We start from the raw sequence: 19,236 nt of genomic DNA on the forward strand, positions 1-19,236 counted from the left end.
GGAGTCCAGATGCTGCAGGATGAAGTGTAGGGCCATGTTGATGGCGTCGTCTACAGACCTGTTGGCTCTATATGCAAACTGCAGGGGGTCCAGGAGGGGGGCCGTGAGGGTCTTGAGATGGGAGAGAACCAGGCGCTCAAAAGACTTCATGACCACAGATGTCAGAGCCACGGTTCTGTAGTCATTTAGTCCAGTGATCCTAGGTTTCTTGGGGACAGGGATTATGGTGGAGGACTTGAAGCAGGCAGGCACATGACATGCCTGCAGTGAGGAGTTGAAGATGCCAGAAAACACTGGGGCCAGCTCGTTTGCACAGTGTCTGAGGGTGGCAGGAGACACGCCGTCTGGGCCGGGAGCTTTCCGAGCATTCAGACTCCTAAACTGCTTCCTCACATCTGCTTCATGAATATGAAGAGTTGTGGTCGGAGGAGGTGGTGTGAAATCCTCTTTTGTGTGGGGTGAGGGGGCGGGTGTTGCAGGTGAACAGTTTGAAGGTGGTGATGGCTCTATGGAGGGGGGAGAGGTGGGGGAATTAGTGTCCAAAGTGCCTCTATTGTTGGGGCCGTTGGAGGTGTGAAGGCTGCCTGATGGCTCGTCAAAACGGCAGTAGAAGTCGTTGAGGGTGTTGGCTAAGAGCAAGTCATCAGTGGAGTGGGGGGTTTTAGGCTTGTAGTTTGTAATATTCCTAAAACCTTTCCACACAGAGGCCGAGTCATTCTCTGAGATCTGCTGCTGCATCTTCTCAGAGTGCTGATGTTTAGCAATGTCCACTTCTTTAGTGAACCTGTACTTGGCCTCTCTGTAGCAGTCCCTGTCTCCGCTTCTGAACGCCTTTCTCTTTTCCAGCCACAGCTTTTTGAGTTTAGGAGTAAACCAGGGTTTGTCATTGTTATAACTCACCCTGGTGCGTGATGGCACAATGCTGTCCTCACAGAAGTGGATATAGGAGGTGACAGTGTCCGTAAACTCGTCCAAGCTGTTAGAAGCAGCCTTCAGTGTGTCCCAGTCTGTAGACTCCAAACACGTGCGAAGCTCCTCCACAGCCTCGTTGCTCCACAGTTTTTTAGTCCTCACGACAGGTTTGGAGAGCTTCAGCCTCAGTCTGTACGCGGGGATTAGGTGGATCATGACGTGGTCAGAAAGTACGAGTGGAGCGCGGGGCACCGCGCGATAGGCCCCGCTGATCGTGCTGTAACAGTGGTCCAATGTCCTCTCCTCTCTGGTCGGGCATTTAATATACTGCTTGTATTTGGGAAGCTCATGGCTCAGATTGGCTTTGTTAAAGTCCCCAAGAGCAATGATGAGAGAGTCCGGGTATGTCCGCTCCATGTGGAGAATCTGCTCTGCGAGTGCGCACTGAGCTGCTTGCGCATCCGCGTCTGGCGGGATGTAAACAGCGGCCAGGATGAATGAAGCAAACTCCCGCGGAGAATAAAACGGTTTGCAGTGAATAAAAAGATATTCCAGAGAGGGAGAGCAGTGCTGAGCAATCACTGTTACATCTGTGCACCAGCCACTATTGATGTAGAAGCAGACACCTCCACCTTTGGTTTTACCGGAGAGAGCGGCCTGCCGGTCCGCGCGCAGCAGATGAAAGCCCTCCAGCTTGAGCGCGCAGTCTGGGATGTCCTCACTGAGCCACGACTCCGTAAAACATAAGACACAGGAGGAGGCAAAGTCTCTGTTCATGCTTCAATAGAACTTGTTTGTGAAACATCGAAAGGTTTTCTGGAAGCTTATCTATATTATAATCACAACCTAAGATAACTTAGACCACCAAACTTCCAAATGGATACCGGATTTTTAAGAAAATGTTTAGCCCAATTAATCTTAAATGTATTGTTTAGAGTAGTAAAATCCAAAACATTGAGACCACCGTGTTCATAGTCATTCATCAATACACTTTTTCTGATGTAATGTAATGTGTCCTGTTTTTCCAGAGGAAGTTGAAGAGCATTCGGTCGATATCCTTACAAGTTTTGCCGTCCACATGCAGAGAAATTGCTGCATAAGTCAGTCGACACAGACCTTCTGCTTTTGAGAGCAATACCCTTCCTCTTAAACTTAAATCTCTCTGCAACCATTGATTTAATTTGGTTTGAGATTTTTTAATAATTGGGGGACAATTTAGTAAAATTCTGTCTTTTGTATCTTTGCAGATAATCAGACCTAAATATGCTGCTTCATTTTTAACTGTTATATTACAAATACTCTGAACATTACACTCTTTGACAGGTAATAATTGACATTTATTTAAGTTTAGGACCAATCCAGACCCTTTTGAGAAATCCTCTATTACGTGTAAAGCAATTGGCACTTGGCTGGCATTTTTAAGAAAAATTGTGGTATCAGGCTATGACAGCGTTGATGGAGTTTTTAAATTGTGTTGATCGGCCACGTAAAACCAGAGTTATGTTAAAAATATATGAAATATTTGGTTTTCTTCCTGAATACTATCATTGTTTATATTTACTGCGGGAAGAAACGGTAAAAACTGTGTTTCATAAGGAAAATGCCATAAAGCACTTTCCACCTGTGAGCGAAGACAACACCGAAAAACCCCACCCTTTCCTAATGGTCAAATAATGTACCATGTCGACCAATCAAAAGATTCCAGATAGCAAGACGACATTGAATCGATGTTGATTTTTCATCCAATCCGTCGTTATGGTCAGGGTTGAAATGTCACTGTTGTAACAACATTGAAATGCTACCGTGCTAACATGCTACCGTGCTGACAGAGTCATCGTCGCGGGAGGTAAGACCCGCGGGGGAGGACTTTGTGTTTACATCAATGATGCCTGGTGTCGCGATGCTGTTGCGGTCTGGAAACACTGCTCACCAGTGCTGGAGTTCATGGTTATTAAGTGCCGGCCATTCTATCTACCGAGGGAATATACAGCCATACTACTGTGCGCTGTGTACATCCCTCCCTCCTCCAATGTCAACAACAGGAGCGAGGCACTGAATGAACTGTACCAGCACATCAGTGAGCAGCAGACAGCCCATCCTGATGCTTTTCTCATCCTGGCTGGGGATTTCAATCATGCAGACTTAAAGTGCGTGTTTCCAAAAATACAACAACACATAGACTTTCCAACAAGGGGAAATAACACACTGGACTTTGTTTACACCACCCAGAGAGGAGCTTACAAAGCTTTTCCCCTCCCCCACCTCGGCGCCTCAGACCACATCACTGTCATGCTAATGCCTGCTTACAGACCGCTCGTTAAAGCCACCAAACCGGTTCGTAAGCAGATACAAGTGTGGCCAGAAGGGTCTTCAGAGGCTTTACAGGACTGCTTTAACACCACAGACTGGAACATGTTTAAGCAGGCTGCCACCTACAACAACACCACTGACCTCCAGGAGTACGCAGAGACTGTTACAGCCTACATCAACAAGTGCATTGAGGATGTAACAGTCACGAAAACCATAACTGTCCGGGCCAATCAAAAACCATGGATGACAGGAGAGGTCTACAGGCTGCTGAAAGCTCGGAATGTTGCCTTCAGAGATGGAGACGAGGCAAGCCTGAGGACAGCTAGGGCCAACCTTTCCCGTGGCATCAGTGAGGCTAAGAGACAGTACTCCAGGAAAATATCCCATCACTTCAAAGACAGCAGAGACTCACGGAGCCTGTGGCGGGGCATTCAGACCATCACAGATTACAAGCCCCCACCACAGACTTGTGACAGTACTATCCCCCTGCTGAACGAGCTGAACACTTTCTTTGCTCGCTTTGAAGTCCGAAACAGCACCACTGCACAGAAGACCCCACCCCCTCCTGGTGACCAGGTGATGACTCTGTCCCCGGACAGCGTGAGGAGATCCCTCAGCAGGATCAATGCACGTAAAGCTCCGGGTCCTGACAACATTCCTGGTCGTGTACTGAGAGACTGTGCAGTGGAACTCACTGATGTCTTCACAGACATCTTCAACATATCACTCATCCAGGCTGTCGTCCCCACATGTTTTAAAGCCACCACAATCATTCCGGTCCCAAAAAAGTCATCTCCCTCCTGCTTTAATGACTACCGTCCGGTTGCACTTACTCCCATCCTGATGAAGTGCTTCGAACGACTAGTCATGCAGCACATCAAGACTGTCCTGCCCCCCTCCCTGGACCCCTTCCAGTTTGCGTATCGGCCCAATCGCTCAACCGATGATGCCATCTCCACTGCACTCCACTCAGCACTCACACACCTGGACAAAAAAGATTCATATGTTCGAATGCTGTTCATAGACTTCAGTTCAGCATTCAACACTATAATCCCCCAACAGCTCATTCAAAAACTGGTCCAGCTGGGGCTCAACACCTCACTGTGCAACTGGCTGTTGGATTTCCTCACCGGAAGACCTCAAGCAGTACGGGTCGGCAGTAATACATCCAGCACCATCATTTTAAACACGGGGGCCCCGCAGGGATGTGTGCTGAGCCCCCTCCTCTTCACTCTGCTGACCCATGACTGCACTCCATCATACAGCTCCAACCTCTTCATCAAGTTTGCGGACGACACAACGGTGGTGGGTCTCATTAGCAACAGGGATGAGACCGACTACAGAAGTGAGGTGAGACGCCTGGCCACGTGGTGTGCTGACAACAATCTCTCTCTGAATGTGGAGAAGACGAAGGAGATTGTTGTGGACTTCAGGAGAATGCACACCCAACATGCTCCTCTGACCATTGACGGAGCGTCTGTGGAGAGAGTGAGCAGCACCAAGTTCTTGGGTGTGCACATCACAGAGGATCTCTCCTGGACGTACAACACCACAGCACTGGCCAAGAAATCACAGCAGCGTCTCTTCTTTCTCCGCAAACTAAGAAGAGCAGGAGCACCAGCCCCCATCATGTACACTTTCTACAGAGGCACCATCGAGAGCATCCTGTCGAGCTGCATCACTGTGTGGTTTGGAGCCTGCAATGCGTCCTGCCATAGAACCCTCCAACGCATAGTGAGAGCTGCAGAGAGGATCATTGGTGTCTCTCTCCCCTCCCTCCAGGACATTTACAGCACCCGTCTCACTAAAAAAGCCCTTTGCATAGCGGCTGATCCCACGCACCCAATGCAAAGCTTCTTCAAGCTGCTGCCGTCAGGGAGGAGACTGCGGAGTCTCCAGGCCAGGACCAGCAGACTGAAGGACAGCTTCATCCATCAGGCTGTCAGGAAGCTAAACTCCCTCCCGATTCTGCCCCCTCTCCCCTCTCTCCTCCACGGTCTCACTGAACTCTGTCACACACACACACACACTCACTCTCTGACGCACTCACTGGCCTGCTCCAGTCACTTTGTGGAGCATTGGACTGCCATTACCTCACAAGACTTTGCTGTTACACTATCTCTTACCGTACACTACTAATCTCCATTTGCACTATTTGCCTATTTTGCACCACTATGCCTTCTTACTTGAATATTGTATATTGTATATTGCATAGCTTTTTTTTGTTATACGTAAAATTGTATTGTACTTATTTAAATTTTTACTTTTTAATTATTTTATTTGCATTTTTCTAATCACTAGGGTTTGAGAGTAACGCAATTTCTATTCTGTGTATGTCCTGTACATGTGGCAGAATTGACAAATAAAGTTGACTTGACTTGACTTGAAATACTGTGGTAAACCCATGGTCTTACTATAGGGACGTTGAAATGATGTTGATTTACCGTTGTTTTTTTGTCATTGATATTTGATCTATTTGTAGTTGACCAGGTGACAACAACAATGTCGAGAAAACGTCTATTTATAGTTGACCATCATTCCGCGCCGGACACCATCAAAAAGCCATCGATTTCTAGTAGTGCATTAAATTGCATTGCAACTGAGCGGGTATAAAGTACCGGAGAAAGTAGATTTATTGTTCTTTTGTTATCAATGACTTTGGTCTAGTTCACCAGCTTTGAAAAATCGTGTCGACCTGCAATTTATGTATAGTTGAGCGGGAAATTAAAGCAGCGATCACTTGGACTATTCCGCAGCACCCCTCTCACAGTGGTACATCCCTCCAGGTAACCATTGTCTTGTACAGTAGAGCGGGACATTAGATTTACTCTCAGCGGAATTGACCGGAGAAGGCATCAGTTCATGCACTGCACTGGCCTGCACCACGATTAGTATAAGGTAAGAATGAATGAATTTTCTTCTATTTGTTATTTCCACAGTTGCATTTGAATAACAGTAAAAAACTCGTTAATGTACAGTTTCTGACAAAATGTGGGAGCCCGAAATTGTGTCCACTTTTCATCTTACAACTCAGCTGGAGTTTCATACTTTTCTGTTATATTCTGTTACAAAGCTAGCCTAACGCTTCGAGGGTTCCTTTGTTAGCCTTGCCGTCGCCTCGGCCACCATTGACCCAGACTGTCGCTCTGTCTTTGCCTTTTTGCATAGTACTAAAAAAAAAATAGTGTAAATCTGTGATATATGATTGGTAAATGTAAAGGTAACTGTATAAATGTGTTCAATGACTTTGTTACTTTTGATGATTGGAGAGCACCCGCTTCAATTCGCACACGAAAACTTTAGACTCAGTTCGAATGCTCACGCGGCATGTCCACATGACTTTACGTTGCACACTCACCTTTACGTTGCACACTCACCTAACTTTACGTTGCACGCGTACATGACTTTCCGTTTGTGCCTTGAATAATGAATAAGGCTACGTCCACACGTACCAGGGTATTTTTGAAAACGCAGATTTTTCTATGCGTTTACACCTTTCGTCCACACGTAAACCTCGTTTTCGTTCGCTGAAAACGGAGATTTTAAAAAACGCCTGCCAGGGTGGATATTTTCGAAAACTCAAGTTTTTGCATTTATGTGTGGATGAGGAAAACTGAGAAAACGCAGCGTCAAAGGTGTGCGCCTATTTTGACGTCACATTGTGCACGTTTTTCTTTCGGTGCAATGAATTTCTACAATGGCGGACTTAGACAAACTTATACTTGAATGCAGAATGTTAAGCCATCACTTATGGATATATTAGGTTTTCGCCTCCCACTGCTTAAACCTGAACAACCACTTTATGAAGTGGTTCTGACTGAGCTGGAGCTGTTTTGCAAAGAAGGATGGGCAAGGATTTCAGTCTCTAGATGTGCAAAGCTGGTAGAGACAGACCCTAAAAGACTGGCAGCTGGAATTGCAGCAAAAGCTGGTTCTACAAAGTATTGACTCAGGGGGCTGAATAATTACACACAGCCCACTTTGCAGTTATTTATTTGTAAAAAATGTTTGGAATCATGTAGGATTTCTGTTCCACTTCTCACGTGTGCACCACTTTGTGTTGGTCTTTCACCTGGAATTATAAATGTACATTAATACATTCAATAAAATTGATTCATGTTTGTGGCTGTAATGTGACAAAATGTGGGAAAGTTCAAGGGGGCCGAATAATTTTGCAAGCCACTGTAAGCGGGAGATTTTCCCAACGAAGAACCACTTACTGCTTAAAAGATAGAGAGTTAAAGTAGACTGTATACCCTCAGGTTAACTTTAAAGGTATTGTTGAAGTCAGAGGCAGCATAAAAGTGACCCCCCCTTAGACTGATTTCTAGTTCTAGTGTCTTTATATTCCAGTGAGTTCTGCTTTTAGTTAGCAAACATAAACTAATGTAAGTCTATTAACGGCAACTGACTAACCAACCCGGTGAGTCGAGTCCCCTCGAGCAGTGCTCACTGACCAAGCCTAACACCAAACTGATGAAAACATGGCAGCATTTAGTCTGCATTTATAAATAAGGCAGCATTTATTTAAAACCTGCAACAATCTCTCCCAAAGTGATTGCAGTCACTTCAAGTCAGAGCGCAACTGTTTGCAGAAAGTTGGCCTCTTATAAGATGAGCTCCCTTATTCATTGTATTCCCAGAGTAATTCCCAGAGTATTTTATTTTCTTTAATAAATATCGATGTTTGGTGTCACTGTATTGAGACAACATCACAACGCAAAATATCAAGATGCTGTGCTGTATCGATCCCCCCCCCACCTCTACCGTATTACGGGTGAAAACACCAGTCAGCCAGAAGATCAAAACAATAGTTAAGTTCAAGTATTTATACAATATCAGTTAACTGTAAGGTAAAACAATATCTATAACAACAACTACTACTAAATACGGTGTCCCAATGGGAAAACCATTTAAACGTAACAGCGATAACATTTTGGAGAATCAAAATCCGTAAAAAATAAATAAATAAAAAAATAAAATAAAAAAGTAAAAGACTTGCAGCTTCCCAAATGTAACATTCAGGATTATTGATGCAAGTCCAGAAATCAGAGCCACAAAGTAGACAAAAGGAAAACATATTATTGATACAGAAGTTGTTTTCTATGCAAGATCACTGCAAAAATCCATACCTAATGTCCACCCTACTGTTACTCATTTTATATTAAGATTTAAAAATTAGTTGGTATTGGTATGGCGAGTGGCCTTCAATAATAGTAATAAATCACATAGCAATAGTACATTCATATAGTTGTAATAGGCATGAAAATATATTAAGTAATCTAAAGTATTCAGAATACGTAACTCTACCGGCATCCAGCATCTATCTACATGTAAAAAGAATTTGGTGTTTTCTGAGGGTCCAAAAAGAAATAATAGAATTTGAATTAATTTAAATTAAAACAATTTAGTTTAATACGACTAATAGGCATTACGAGCTCAGTCATAGGAAAAAAACCAACAAAAAAAAAACAACAACAACGTTTCGAATGTTATTTCTTCCTGAATTGAAGTCCAAACATCAGAGCTACCTCATGAGATCCAAGTGTGACATCAGCTGACACTCTTTACAGGAGATTCCATCTGAACTCTGTGGAGCCTGATCTGGTTTGTAAGTCTGACCCTGAAACCAGAAGAGGATCTTTCTGTCTCTTCAGATTCATTGTGATCCAGTGCAGTCCGTCCTGCAGGATCGCGCTGATGTTTGCACAGAGCAGATAATGAAGTGAATGTTTTTCATACTTGAATGCACAAAATGTTCAGGAGATTTTTCAATCTGGTTTTAAAGCAATGCATAGCACTGAATCAGCACTTTTAAGAATTTTTAATGATATATTTTTATCATGTGATTCTGGTGAAAGTGTCATTCTTATTTTACTCGATTTAACTGCTGCATTTGACACTGTAGACCATGAAATTTTAATCTCACGTTTGGAGCAGTGTGTCGGTATAACAGGTGTGGCTCTGAAATGGTTCAGGTCTTACTTAACAAACCGAACCTTTTCAGTTCGCTTAGGAAACTGTGAGTCCTCCCGAGCTCCGTTGTCTCATGGAGTACCACAGGGTTCCATTCTGGGCCCTATCCTGTTTTCACTTTATTTACTTCCATTGGGCTCAATTTTTAGAAAACACAGACTCTCGTTTCACTGTTATGCAGATGACTGCCAGATTTATGTTCCTCTTAAAAAGCAAGATGGGTCGTCTGTAAATCGTTTACAAACATGTCTGGAGGACGTCAAGTCGTGGTTGGCGCTAAACTTTCTTTGTTTTAATGATTCTAAAACTGAAGTAATGGTGTTCAGACCTGCCTCCACTGCTGTTCCGTGTGTTGATTTGCAATCCCTGAAATCATTCTGTAAACCAGAGATTGTTAATCTGGGTTTTAAAATGGATCCTGAGCTTAAGCTTGAAAGCCAGATCGGGTTGGTTGTAAGGTCTAGTTTCTTTCATCTGAGGCAACTGGCCAAAATTAAGCACTTTCTTACGAGACAGCAATTTGAAACAGTAATCCACGCTTTTGTAACCGTTCGGCTGGATTACTGTAATTCTCTTTATTTTGGGGTGAGTGGATCTTCTGTTTTTCGACTGCAGTTAGTCCAGAATGCTGCTGCACGCCTTTTAACTGGCACTCATAGATACGAGCATATCACCCCAGTTTTATATTCACTTCATTGGCTGCCCGTGCATTTTAGGATCCATTTTAAGATGCTTTTATTTGTTTTTAAATGTTTGTCCAATGCTGCCCCTGTGTACCTCTCTGAGCTTCTTCATCCATACATACCTTCCCGGTCCCTCAGGTCGGCAGACCAGCTCCTCAGAGGGGATCGGGCGTTTGCTGTGGCAGCACCAAAATTGTGGAATGAGTTGCCTTTACATGTTAGACAGGCACCTTCCTTATCTGTTTTTAAATCACGTCTTAAAACATATTTATTTACCTTGGCTTTTAGCACAGCAGGACTTGTTGATGTCTCTTAATACGTTTCTTATTAATTATATTACTTTTAATTTTAAGATATTTTATATGTAATTTAAACTGTTTCCTCTCTGTTTTATATTTGTAGCACTTTGGTCAACATAGTTGGATGTAAAGTGCGTTATAAATAAAGATGCTATACTATGCTATGTTTTTGCACATTGGTAACAGTGAAACAGTTTATTTACAGTGAGGGATTGTTTATGTTCGGATTATAAACTGAGATTCTTAAAGCTCCTGTCACACTGTTATTAAGTTCACTTCAATATGTCGAAGTTCATGGCAATCACGAGTCCCTGAATATGAGAAACTTCTGTCACAGTGTCTACAGTTGTATGGTTTCTCTCCTGTGTGGACTCGTTTATGTACTTTAAGGTAACCTGCAGTCCCACATTCTTTGCAGAAGTTCATTTTGTCTCCAGTGTGTCTACGCTGATGTACTTTTAGGCTTTGTTGATGACTGAAAGTTTTTCCACAAAGGTCACAGAGAAACTCTTTCCCACCACCACAGTGACGACAGGGTTGAGAAGTGGATCCATCTGTGTCGCTCTGCTTCTAAACAAAGACACAAAGACAGTGAGAGTCAGGGAATTCCTTCAACATTTTAATCCTGAACATTGCCTGAAATAAAGCTCAAGCCCCGAGTTTGATTACACTAGAATCACGTCATATTTTCGGCCCTATGTTGTAGTGAGATAAGTTTGTGGGTGTTGTTTTCGCCGCTTTTAACTCCTCGCTGGTTAGCTAGTTTTAACGTCTCGTTTAGCTTTGAAATTAAACTTCATTCACATAATACTTCAAAATAACTGCAACTGAAAAAATATGAATACATACCTCACAGTAACTGCACTTGTAGAGTATTTTTCTGGTGTGAATCTGTTGATGCTTTCTCAGGGAATGTGGCTCTTTAAAAGCCTTTTCACACCAGTCACATTTATAAGGTCTCTCCTCAGTGTGGATAAACATGTGGTTTTTTAAGTGTGTGGCTGTTGTAAACAGTTTCCCACACTGATCGCACCAGTAAACATCCTGTCCAGTGTGAATGCGCAGGTGAATATTTCGTTTGACTAGCGAGCAGAATGTTTTTCCACAAATGTCGCAGCTATACGCTTGATTATTTTCAGAGTGGGTAACTAGATGATTTCGTAAGCTGCTACTACGAGCAAAAGCTTTACCACACTGATCACAGCTGTGTGCTTTAAGTCCACTGTGGATGAGTTGGTGTCTTTTTAAGTGTCCAAGTTGGGTGAAAGATTTTCCACACAAGTCACAGCTGTACGGTTTAAGTCCGCTGTGGATGAGTTGGTGTGTTTTTAAGTTCGCAGCCAGGGTAAAAGACTTTCCACACAAGTCACAGTAGTGTGCTTTAACTCCACTGTGGATGAGTTGATGCCGTATCAGGTCAGACGTCCGATTAAAATCCTTCCCACACTCGTCACAGCTGTATTTCTTCTCCCCCTTTCTTCTGTGAGGTTTGTCGGCCTCCTGAGAGCGCTGACTTCTCGCTCCATGTTGGTCCTGCAGTGACAGAGATACAAACAGAGGCAGTGAGTGAAATGCAGTCGTGGAACAAACTGAAACTCCCTCCATTAGTGGAATCAAAGATTGATTAACTGATAATACTTTATTTATCCGGAGGAAAAATGTTTTAAAGACTGCCAGACGATCCGGCACCATCATGAGCACCCCTTCCAACCATACATAGAATACACAAACATAACATTGGGAAGTCAGGTGAGAGAGGTACGGAAAAAACAAAACAATGGAAATACAGAGTACATGAGGAAAGAAGAGGAGAAAATTTAAATCTGGTTTTCATCTTGAAGGAGAGTGTATATGATTGGGGAAACCTGCAGTCAGCTGAGACTGAAGAAGTCACTTGGATGAGTGACGAAACGTTTCTCCCACTAAAACCGCTACGTCCAGGTGAACAGAATCAACCTTTTGGGATTTACTTACCTGGATGATTAAGCACGGATCAAGACCTTATTTTGTTAACATTTTTAAAATGATAGCAGCACAAACAAAATATTTTGCAGCACAAACCAGCACAAACATAGCACAATTGATTGACACCAGTTTTGTTGGATTCCATTAATGTGGGGTGGCTGGTTGACCTCTGACCTCTAGAAATTTTTATTAATATTTTTAAAATGATAGCAGCAGAAACAAAAAAATTTGCAACACAAACATAACACAAATGTTTGACATCAATTTTGTTTGATTTAGTTAATGTGGGGGCGCTGGTTGACATTTTGACCCTTACATTTTCATTAATATCTTTAAAACAGAAGCAGCACAAACATAGCACAGTTGATTAACACCACTTTTGTTGGATTTGAAGAAGGTGAGTGGTAGGGGTGTAGCGATACACAAAATTCACGGTTCGATATTTTTTCGATACAAAAACAATGTTCATGCCTTTTTAATTTGTCATTTATTAAAATTATAAATATATATTTTAACTCAAAAGTACAGTTTTTAAATTTAATGTTGCTGAAACAACAAAGGGATAAAAAAATAAATCTATCTAATGGAGAAATCTTTGGAAAAGAGAGTTTATTACAGAGAAATGGCTCTTTCCAAAATAAAAGCTCTACTATACGCTTCTTCTGGGCTATATTCTCAGCAGCATATTAAACATATCAGGTCCCCATAAGGAGAATCCTGTGCTAACGGCTGTCTAAATGACTCGGGTAAAGTTTGTAGCATGCTTGTTGTTTTTGTCTGCTTCCACTTGTCTTTGCACTAGGATGATGTCGGCGTAAATGTGCAGTCATATTCGTTGTGTTCCTACTAGTGCTGTCAGCGTTAATCTGAAATTACGTTAACGCCACAACACGGCAAATCTCCGTTAACGAGCTACCGCGGATTGTCCGTGTGTGGGGCTGGACGGCCAACACGTTAACGAGCTAACTGCGCTAACACACTAGTTCCCACCCATGTAATTGAGCATTGCGTGGCACATCCAACATACTGTTTTACTTTAGTCCATGACTCGCTTACCTTCAGGGTCATGCTTCACATGAAAACCAAAATAATTCCAAACGCCAGATCTGAATGAGGGTGGGGGAGGTCCATGTTGCTGAGAGCTTAACTTCTTTCTCACTAGCTTGCCCTGCGGTCAGTGAATCTGCACTCGACTGCTCCGCCTAGGCTGCACTGCCGAGCGCAGATCCACTGAGCGCTCAACACAGACAGCATCGTCAGAAGGAAAGTTGATAAAAGAAATTACAAATTGTGTATTGTTCGATACATATGCGTACCGAACCGAAAGCACTCTACCGAACGGTTCAATATCGATACGAGTATCGTTGCACCCCTAGTGAGGGGCCAACTTCACTCACATGGTTTGTCTAGGCATTACGGCTACTGTAATCAGAAGCGTCGCGGAGTAATACGTACCATGCTTCAACGTAATATTACCTTATTGTGTGTATAAGGACCACAAATGGCACGTGTTAAGAGACACGGCTGTCACACGGTACACAGTAGAACATGGGAACAGAGCAGCTGCGAAATCTGTCTTTGTTATTACGCTCAGCATCTTTTAGTTTACACTTTGACTGCACGGTTGCTTTTTGTTATGCGCAAAAACAACATTGTTTTATTTTATACCTTGAGCATTATTATTTAATAAATGCTGATAATTTATTTCTGAGTAATTTTTTCATGTACATCTATGCTGTCTGTTAATAAAACTGCCTCTGCGAAATCTGGGACACAGCTTTTACTAAGAACTCTTTTTGTTCTTACTTTATGGCTTAAAATAAATAATAATAATAATAATAATAATAATAATAATAATGGATTGGATTTATATAGCGCTTTTCAAGGCGCCCAAAGCGCTTTACAATGCCACTATTCATTCACTCTCACATTCACACACTGGTGGAAGCAGCTACAGTTGTAGCCACAGCTGCCCTGGGGCAGGCTGACAGAAGCGAGGCTGCCATATCGTGCCATCGGCCCCTCTGACCATCACCAAATATCGAGATGTATATCGTATATCGCCATCCAGCTACAGAATATCGAGATATGAATTTTGGCGATATGGCCCAGCCCTGATCACGGGAGAAAATCTTTTACTTCATGAAAAATGGGCAGTCCAACTGATGATATTGTTTTAATGTGTGCTGATAAAATATGATCTTTGTATTTTCTTGCAACTTCTGTGGTTTTTGTTTGTGAATGTAGATTTTCTATTTATGGAGGAGCCCAGGATGGAAAATATAAAGCTGCTGTTAACAACCAGCTGTGCACAGTTTCAATAACAGTGTAGCTGAGATACTTTTCTCACCTCCTGTGTTGAAGTCATTGTTTCCTCTGTAGTGGCTGAGCTGAGTCCAAATGGCTGAAACTGTTCCTCTGCTGCTCCACCAGACTCTTCTCCTCCTGTTACTCAGCTGGGACACAAAAAGTATAGATATGTATTTTATCCCTGACAAGAAGAAGCAGAGCAAATAAACATTACTACACTCAGTGACAACAATACCTATGAAGCTTCAAGGTGAAACCCCAGAAGCAAAAAGAAAGTCATCAGCTGCAACAAGAACTTGAAAAAGCCACTGAGCTCCCTGCATACCACCACCTTTACCCGGTGGATGCTGCACCCTGTATATATGAACTTCCATAGACACACAAAGATGGAGTCCCACTCAGGCTCATTGGTAGCAGCATAGCAACAGTTAGACCTCTGCCTTACCACCACATATTTTAAATACAACGAGGGTGTGTTGTTCCCCAGTGTTACTCACTGCATCCAACCTATAAATGGAGGAAGTGGAAAGAAGGTCCTTGGCTCTTTAATGGGGACAGCACCGAGCCACATGATAGAGTGAAGGGTTAGCCCTGATTTTTTTCTGCTGCTTTATTAAAAAAATTGTTTAAGATGTCCAGCATATGTGATTTTTTTTTTTTATATGAAGTTATTCCCTTTTGAACAAAACTCAAAACAAACCCTAATAAATCTTTCAGTCATTTCAAAGTCTGTAAATATCTTTATTAAATCATAAGTAGGGGTGGGCGGTATAAACGGTATACGGTAGAGACGATATAAATTTGGCCAACGGTAGAGATTTTGACTATATCGCTCTATCGCAATAGCACATGTTGTTGGTGTCAACAAGCTCCGCCTGTTTTGGTCGGAGGCATTGCAGCTGCTGCAAACAACATCGTCTGCAAATTATGGCGGACGACAGTCACAGCAAAGAGACGAAGCACTTTTGGAATATGAGGAAAGCCAAAAACTGCGCTTCCTCCACTTCTTTAACATTAATTCATTAATGTTGAATTCTCTCGCAGCTGCTCTATTCCCATGTTGTTGCAGTATATTAATAACTAACCTCGTATTGTGGATGAATAATCTCAGTTGTTCTCCTGACTGAAGTTTGGTCTGTTTAGAGCATCCTGGCATGCGATTGCATTTGTCCTTAACCACCAGAAACCCTCACGTTACCTTTAATCGAGTGGAAAAAAGTTAGCGTTCATCCTTTAGCTAATGTTATGCTAACTAGGGCTGTGTGATGTGACCAAAATCTCATATCCCGATATAAGACATCTATCGTCCGATAACGATATAAATCACAAAAATGTAAAATTTTCCATAAATTCTGTGAATCTCGGGCAGCTCGACTTGTGTGAAATGTTTCCTGCTGGGTGTCGTGTACCTGGAGTCGAGTGTTTTAACCGATGCATGAAACGATACATTTTTAGACATAAGTTGTAACGGACGCCGTTTTCTTTGTGAGTATTTATTACACAGCCTGCTGCGGGGAAAAGCCTGTTCTAACGTTTGAGTCTAAGGTTTATTTTTTATTTTTTTGCAACAGCAGGAAACAAACGATAGCGTAAAATGAAAGGATAGACGTTTTTAAATCGTCATCCGATATATATCGTTATATCAGACAGCCCTAACGCTAACGTAGCTGTTTTGCAAGCGATCACGTGGTACATCATTATATACTGTGTACTTTCAACCAAAAGGCAAATAACCAAACCACATGTACATCTAATAAAAGATATAAATATTGAAACACTGATCCAACATTATCCTTTATTGACGGATCATTTGATCTTACACTTTTACCTGAATGTGGCTGCTGTGTTTAATATCGGCACATGCACATATGACAAAATAACCAGCTTCTCTCGTTCCATTTCAAACAGGACAGTGGTAACAACAATTTTAAGTTGTAGATTTTAAATAGGCTACATAAATTCCAATGGGAGCAACAGGACGGTCAAATGTCGCTGATTTTACTACAGAGTAGGACGGACTGTAGAGTAGCAAACATGGGAAAACACGCTCTCAACACTGCAGGTTACCTGGTGTAATGTTTTTCAGCTAAAAAGGAAACACGGTCTGACTCCTACATAACTGAAGGTTAAATGCAGCTAATATGTCCTGGTTTAAGGCAGGCACTCACACCTCCGCTCTGCTGCGTCTCAGCCACCATCGCTCTGGCAGAAAGGACAACAGAGCCAGAGTAGGGGAGAGGCGAGCTGGAACAGACCATACCATTTTTTTTTTTTGGGGGGGGGGGGGGGGGGGGGTCTATACTTTTGTTTTTAAAATATTACGTCTCAACCAAATACTATATGCTTTTTATAAAGTACTGTGAATCTTTGGGGGTCCTGTGATTCAAAAATGGGCTAAAAACGCCCCCGAGTCACAGCAGGAAATAATCGAGCAAAACGCGAGCAAACGCTCAACTTCTCCCAGCATGCTGAGCTAATGATTAGTTGGTGTTTTTCTCCAAACACTCTCTCACTCTTCTCTCAACGTGTTCACAATAAACTGTGAACAGACACCGAGGAGAGCAGCAGAAGACCTCATTCAGGAGCTAAACTCAACATGAACTGAACTCACAGTAAAGTTAGCTCGGTGCTTACCTTTAGATGAGCCCACAAACCGAGAGAAACTCCGCGATGAAGCTGCAACTCTTTCCAAACACAGGAAACAGATCAGGGAGCAGAGACCCACGTGGTTCACGCTGATCTCAGCTACGATCCAGGAGACAAGGGTGGGCAGATCGATGCAGATATCGATCCAAACGTTGGTAGTGGTTTATGATCGATACTTTAGTTTGTTTCTCTCCTCTAAGTTCACTACTTTACTCCCGTTTCATGAAAAGCAGCTCTTTCCGCGCGACCGGGGGGAGGGTCTGGTTGCACCCGCTGGGGAGCGCCATATTGGGACCTCCGCAGTAACCGGACACAGGTGACCTCCACACTAACCGGAAACACGTGACCACACTAACCGGAAACACGTGACCACACTAACCGGAAACACGTGACCTCCAAAGTCGGCAGAAATATGTTCTTTTTTTATTATTATTTCTTGTCTCGTTCCTGCAAGGATCCTTAACCTTGCAAGTGGATCGTAAAGGTTGGCACAGAGTCTTTCATGTATAAATTTGCCGTTAATAATGATATAATTCTAGGAATCATCTAGTTTGCTTACACTTTGTTAGCGTTACAACAACGGTCAGACCCCCGAGGTAGTGATGGCCAAATGAAGCTTTCTGAAGCTTGTATTGAAAAACGGTTCATTACTCGGAGCTTTTCAACACAGTCCTCTCTGGTGACATCTGGTGGCCAAAAATATGAAGAGCAGCTTGAATCCACAAAATAAAACCTACTGCTTCATTATGATTGCCCACTACGGAGTGGAATTCTGTCTGATATTGGGCCACTGTTGTGTTGCTTTGAACGTGTATTTTTGGGGGGTTAAAAAAATGCGGTTTATTTGTTTAATAAATAATTTCGACCAGTAAACTCTCCTTGTTTAAATATGCACCATGGTGTGGTCTTTCTTTGCCTGTGACTTCTTGATGTTGGTAAATACAATAATTGAAAAATACCACATTACATATAATATACATATAATAATGTACAACACATTCTGGAGTATGCTTCTGCTGTGAGGTCCCGCCTCCATGCACTTGTGCAAGAGCTAGATGGGTGTATTTATAAATAATATTATATTGGGGAAATTTTCCTATACATATTTTTGACCTGGGGGTAGAACTGATTGTGAAAGGGAAAATGCTTATGAACTTGCAAATTAAAAGCATGATGCATTTAAGGTAACCCTTTTTCATTTTTATTTAAGAAGAGAATTTGTTCCACTGTGCGATGGCTGAAACTGTTCCTTTTCGTGGAGATAATTTCTCCTGCATTAAGGAAAATCCCTTCACGTGGAACAGAAGAGGCTGGAGTGCAGAGAAACTGGTAGAGATGCAGTTATACAGTCTACCTGGGCCCCACAAACTCAGCTAAAGAGAATAAATACATGAAATTGCTGCACATTTGGCAGACTAAGATTTTCAGATTAGTTAAACAATAAAATATATATTTTTACAACATTAAATGTAAAGAATCAAGTGGAAGTTTTTCTAAAGTTACTTAATTATATTTATATTATGAAAGCAGATTTTTTTTGACATTAAGTTTTTTCCCATCCATACATTCGCTTCCACTTATCCTTTTCAGGGTCGCGGGGGGCGCTGGAGCCTATCCCAGCTGTCATAGGGCGAGAGGCGGGGTACACCTTGGACAGGTCGCCAGTCTATCGCAGGGCCAACACACAGGGACAGACAACCATTCACACCTAGTGGCAATTTGGATTATCTAATTAACCTATCCCCACAAGCTGCATGTTTTTGGACGGTGGGAGGAAGCCGGAGTACCCGGAGGGAACCCACGCAAACACGGAGAGAACATGCAAACTCCACACAGAAAGACCCTGGCCTGATGTTGGAATTGAACTCAGGACCTTCTTGCTGTGCGGCAACAGTGCTAACCACCGTGCCACCGTTTTCCCATTATAAGATAAAATAAACACGCACAAAACAAAAGCAAACAACAAGAACACAAAGCTGGAAAACCCACCCAACTGACCAAAATCAACTCAAAATTCTCCCACACAACAGAACCTCCTCTCTTCCTCGCTGGCTTCAAATCTCTCAGTGGAATGATCAGTGGTTCGCTATCTGTCACCATCACAACACCACAAATCCCGCGAATGACTCACTTCC

The 19,236-nt window shown here is 42.6% G+C and overlaps 1 protein-coding gene across 2 annotated transcripts in view; it reads right to left on the bottom strand.

Annotated features, from left to right (window-relative positions):
- Positions 1-7,304: 7,304 nt before the first annotated feature.
- The window catches only part of LOC113029625 (zinc finger protein 726-like), a 34,608-nt gene continuing 22,676 nt past the window's right edge, over positions 7,305-19,236 (bottom strand). For both annotated transcript variants that reach the window (XM_026180596.1, XM_026180595.1), the window contains one exon: positions 7,305-8,251. In XM_026180596.1, the coding sequence (XP_026036381.1) occupies positions 8,051-8,251 (201 nt within the window). In that variant the 3' untranslated portion in view covers positions 7,305-8,050. The remainder of the gene's footprint in view (positions 8,252-19,236) is intronic.

The sequence above is a fragment of the Astatotilapia calliptera genome, chromosome 9 (assembly GCF_900246225.1).
Source record: "Astatotilapia calliptera chromosome 9, fAstCal1.2, whole genome shotgun sequence".
NCBI lineage: Eukaryota > Metazoa > Chordata > Actinopteri > Cichliformes > Cichlidae > Astatotilapia > Astatotilapia calliptera.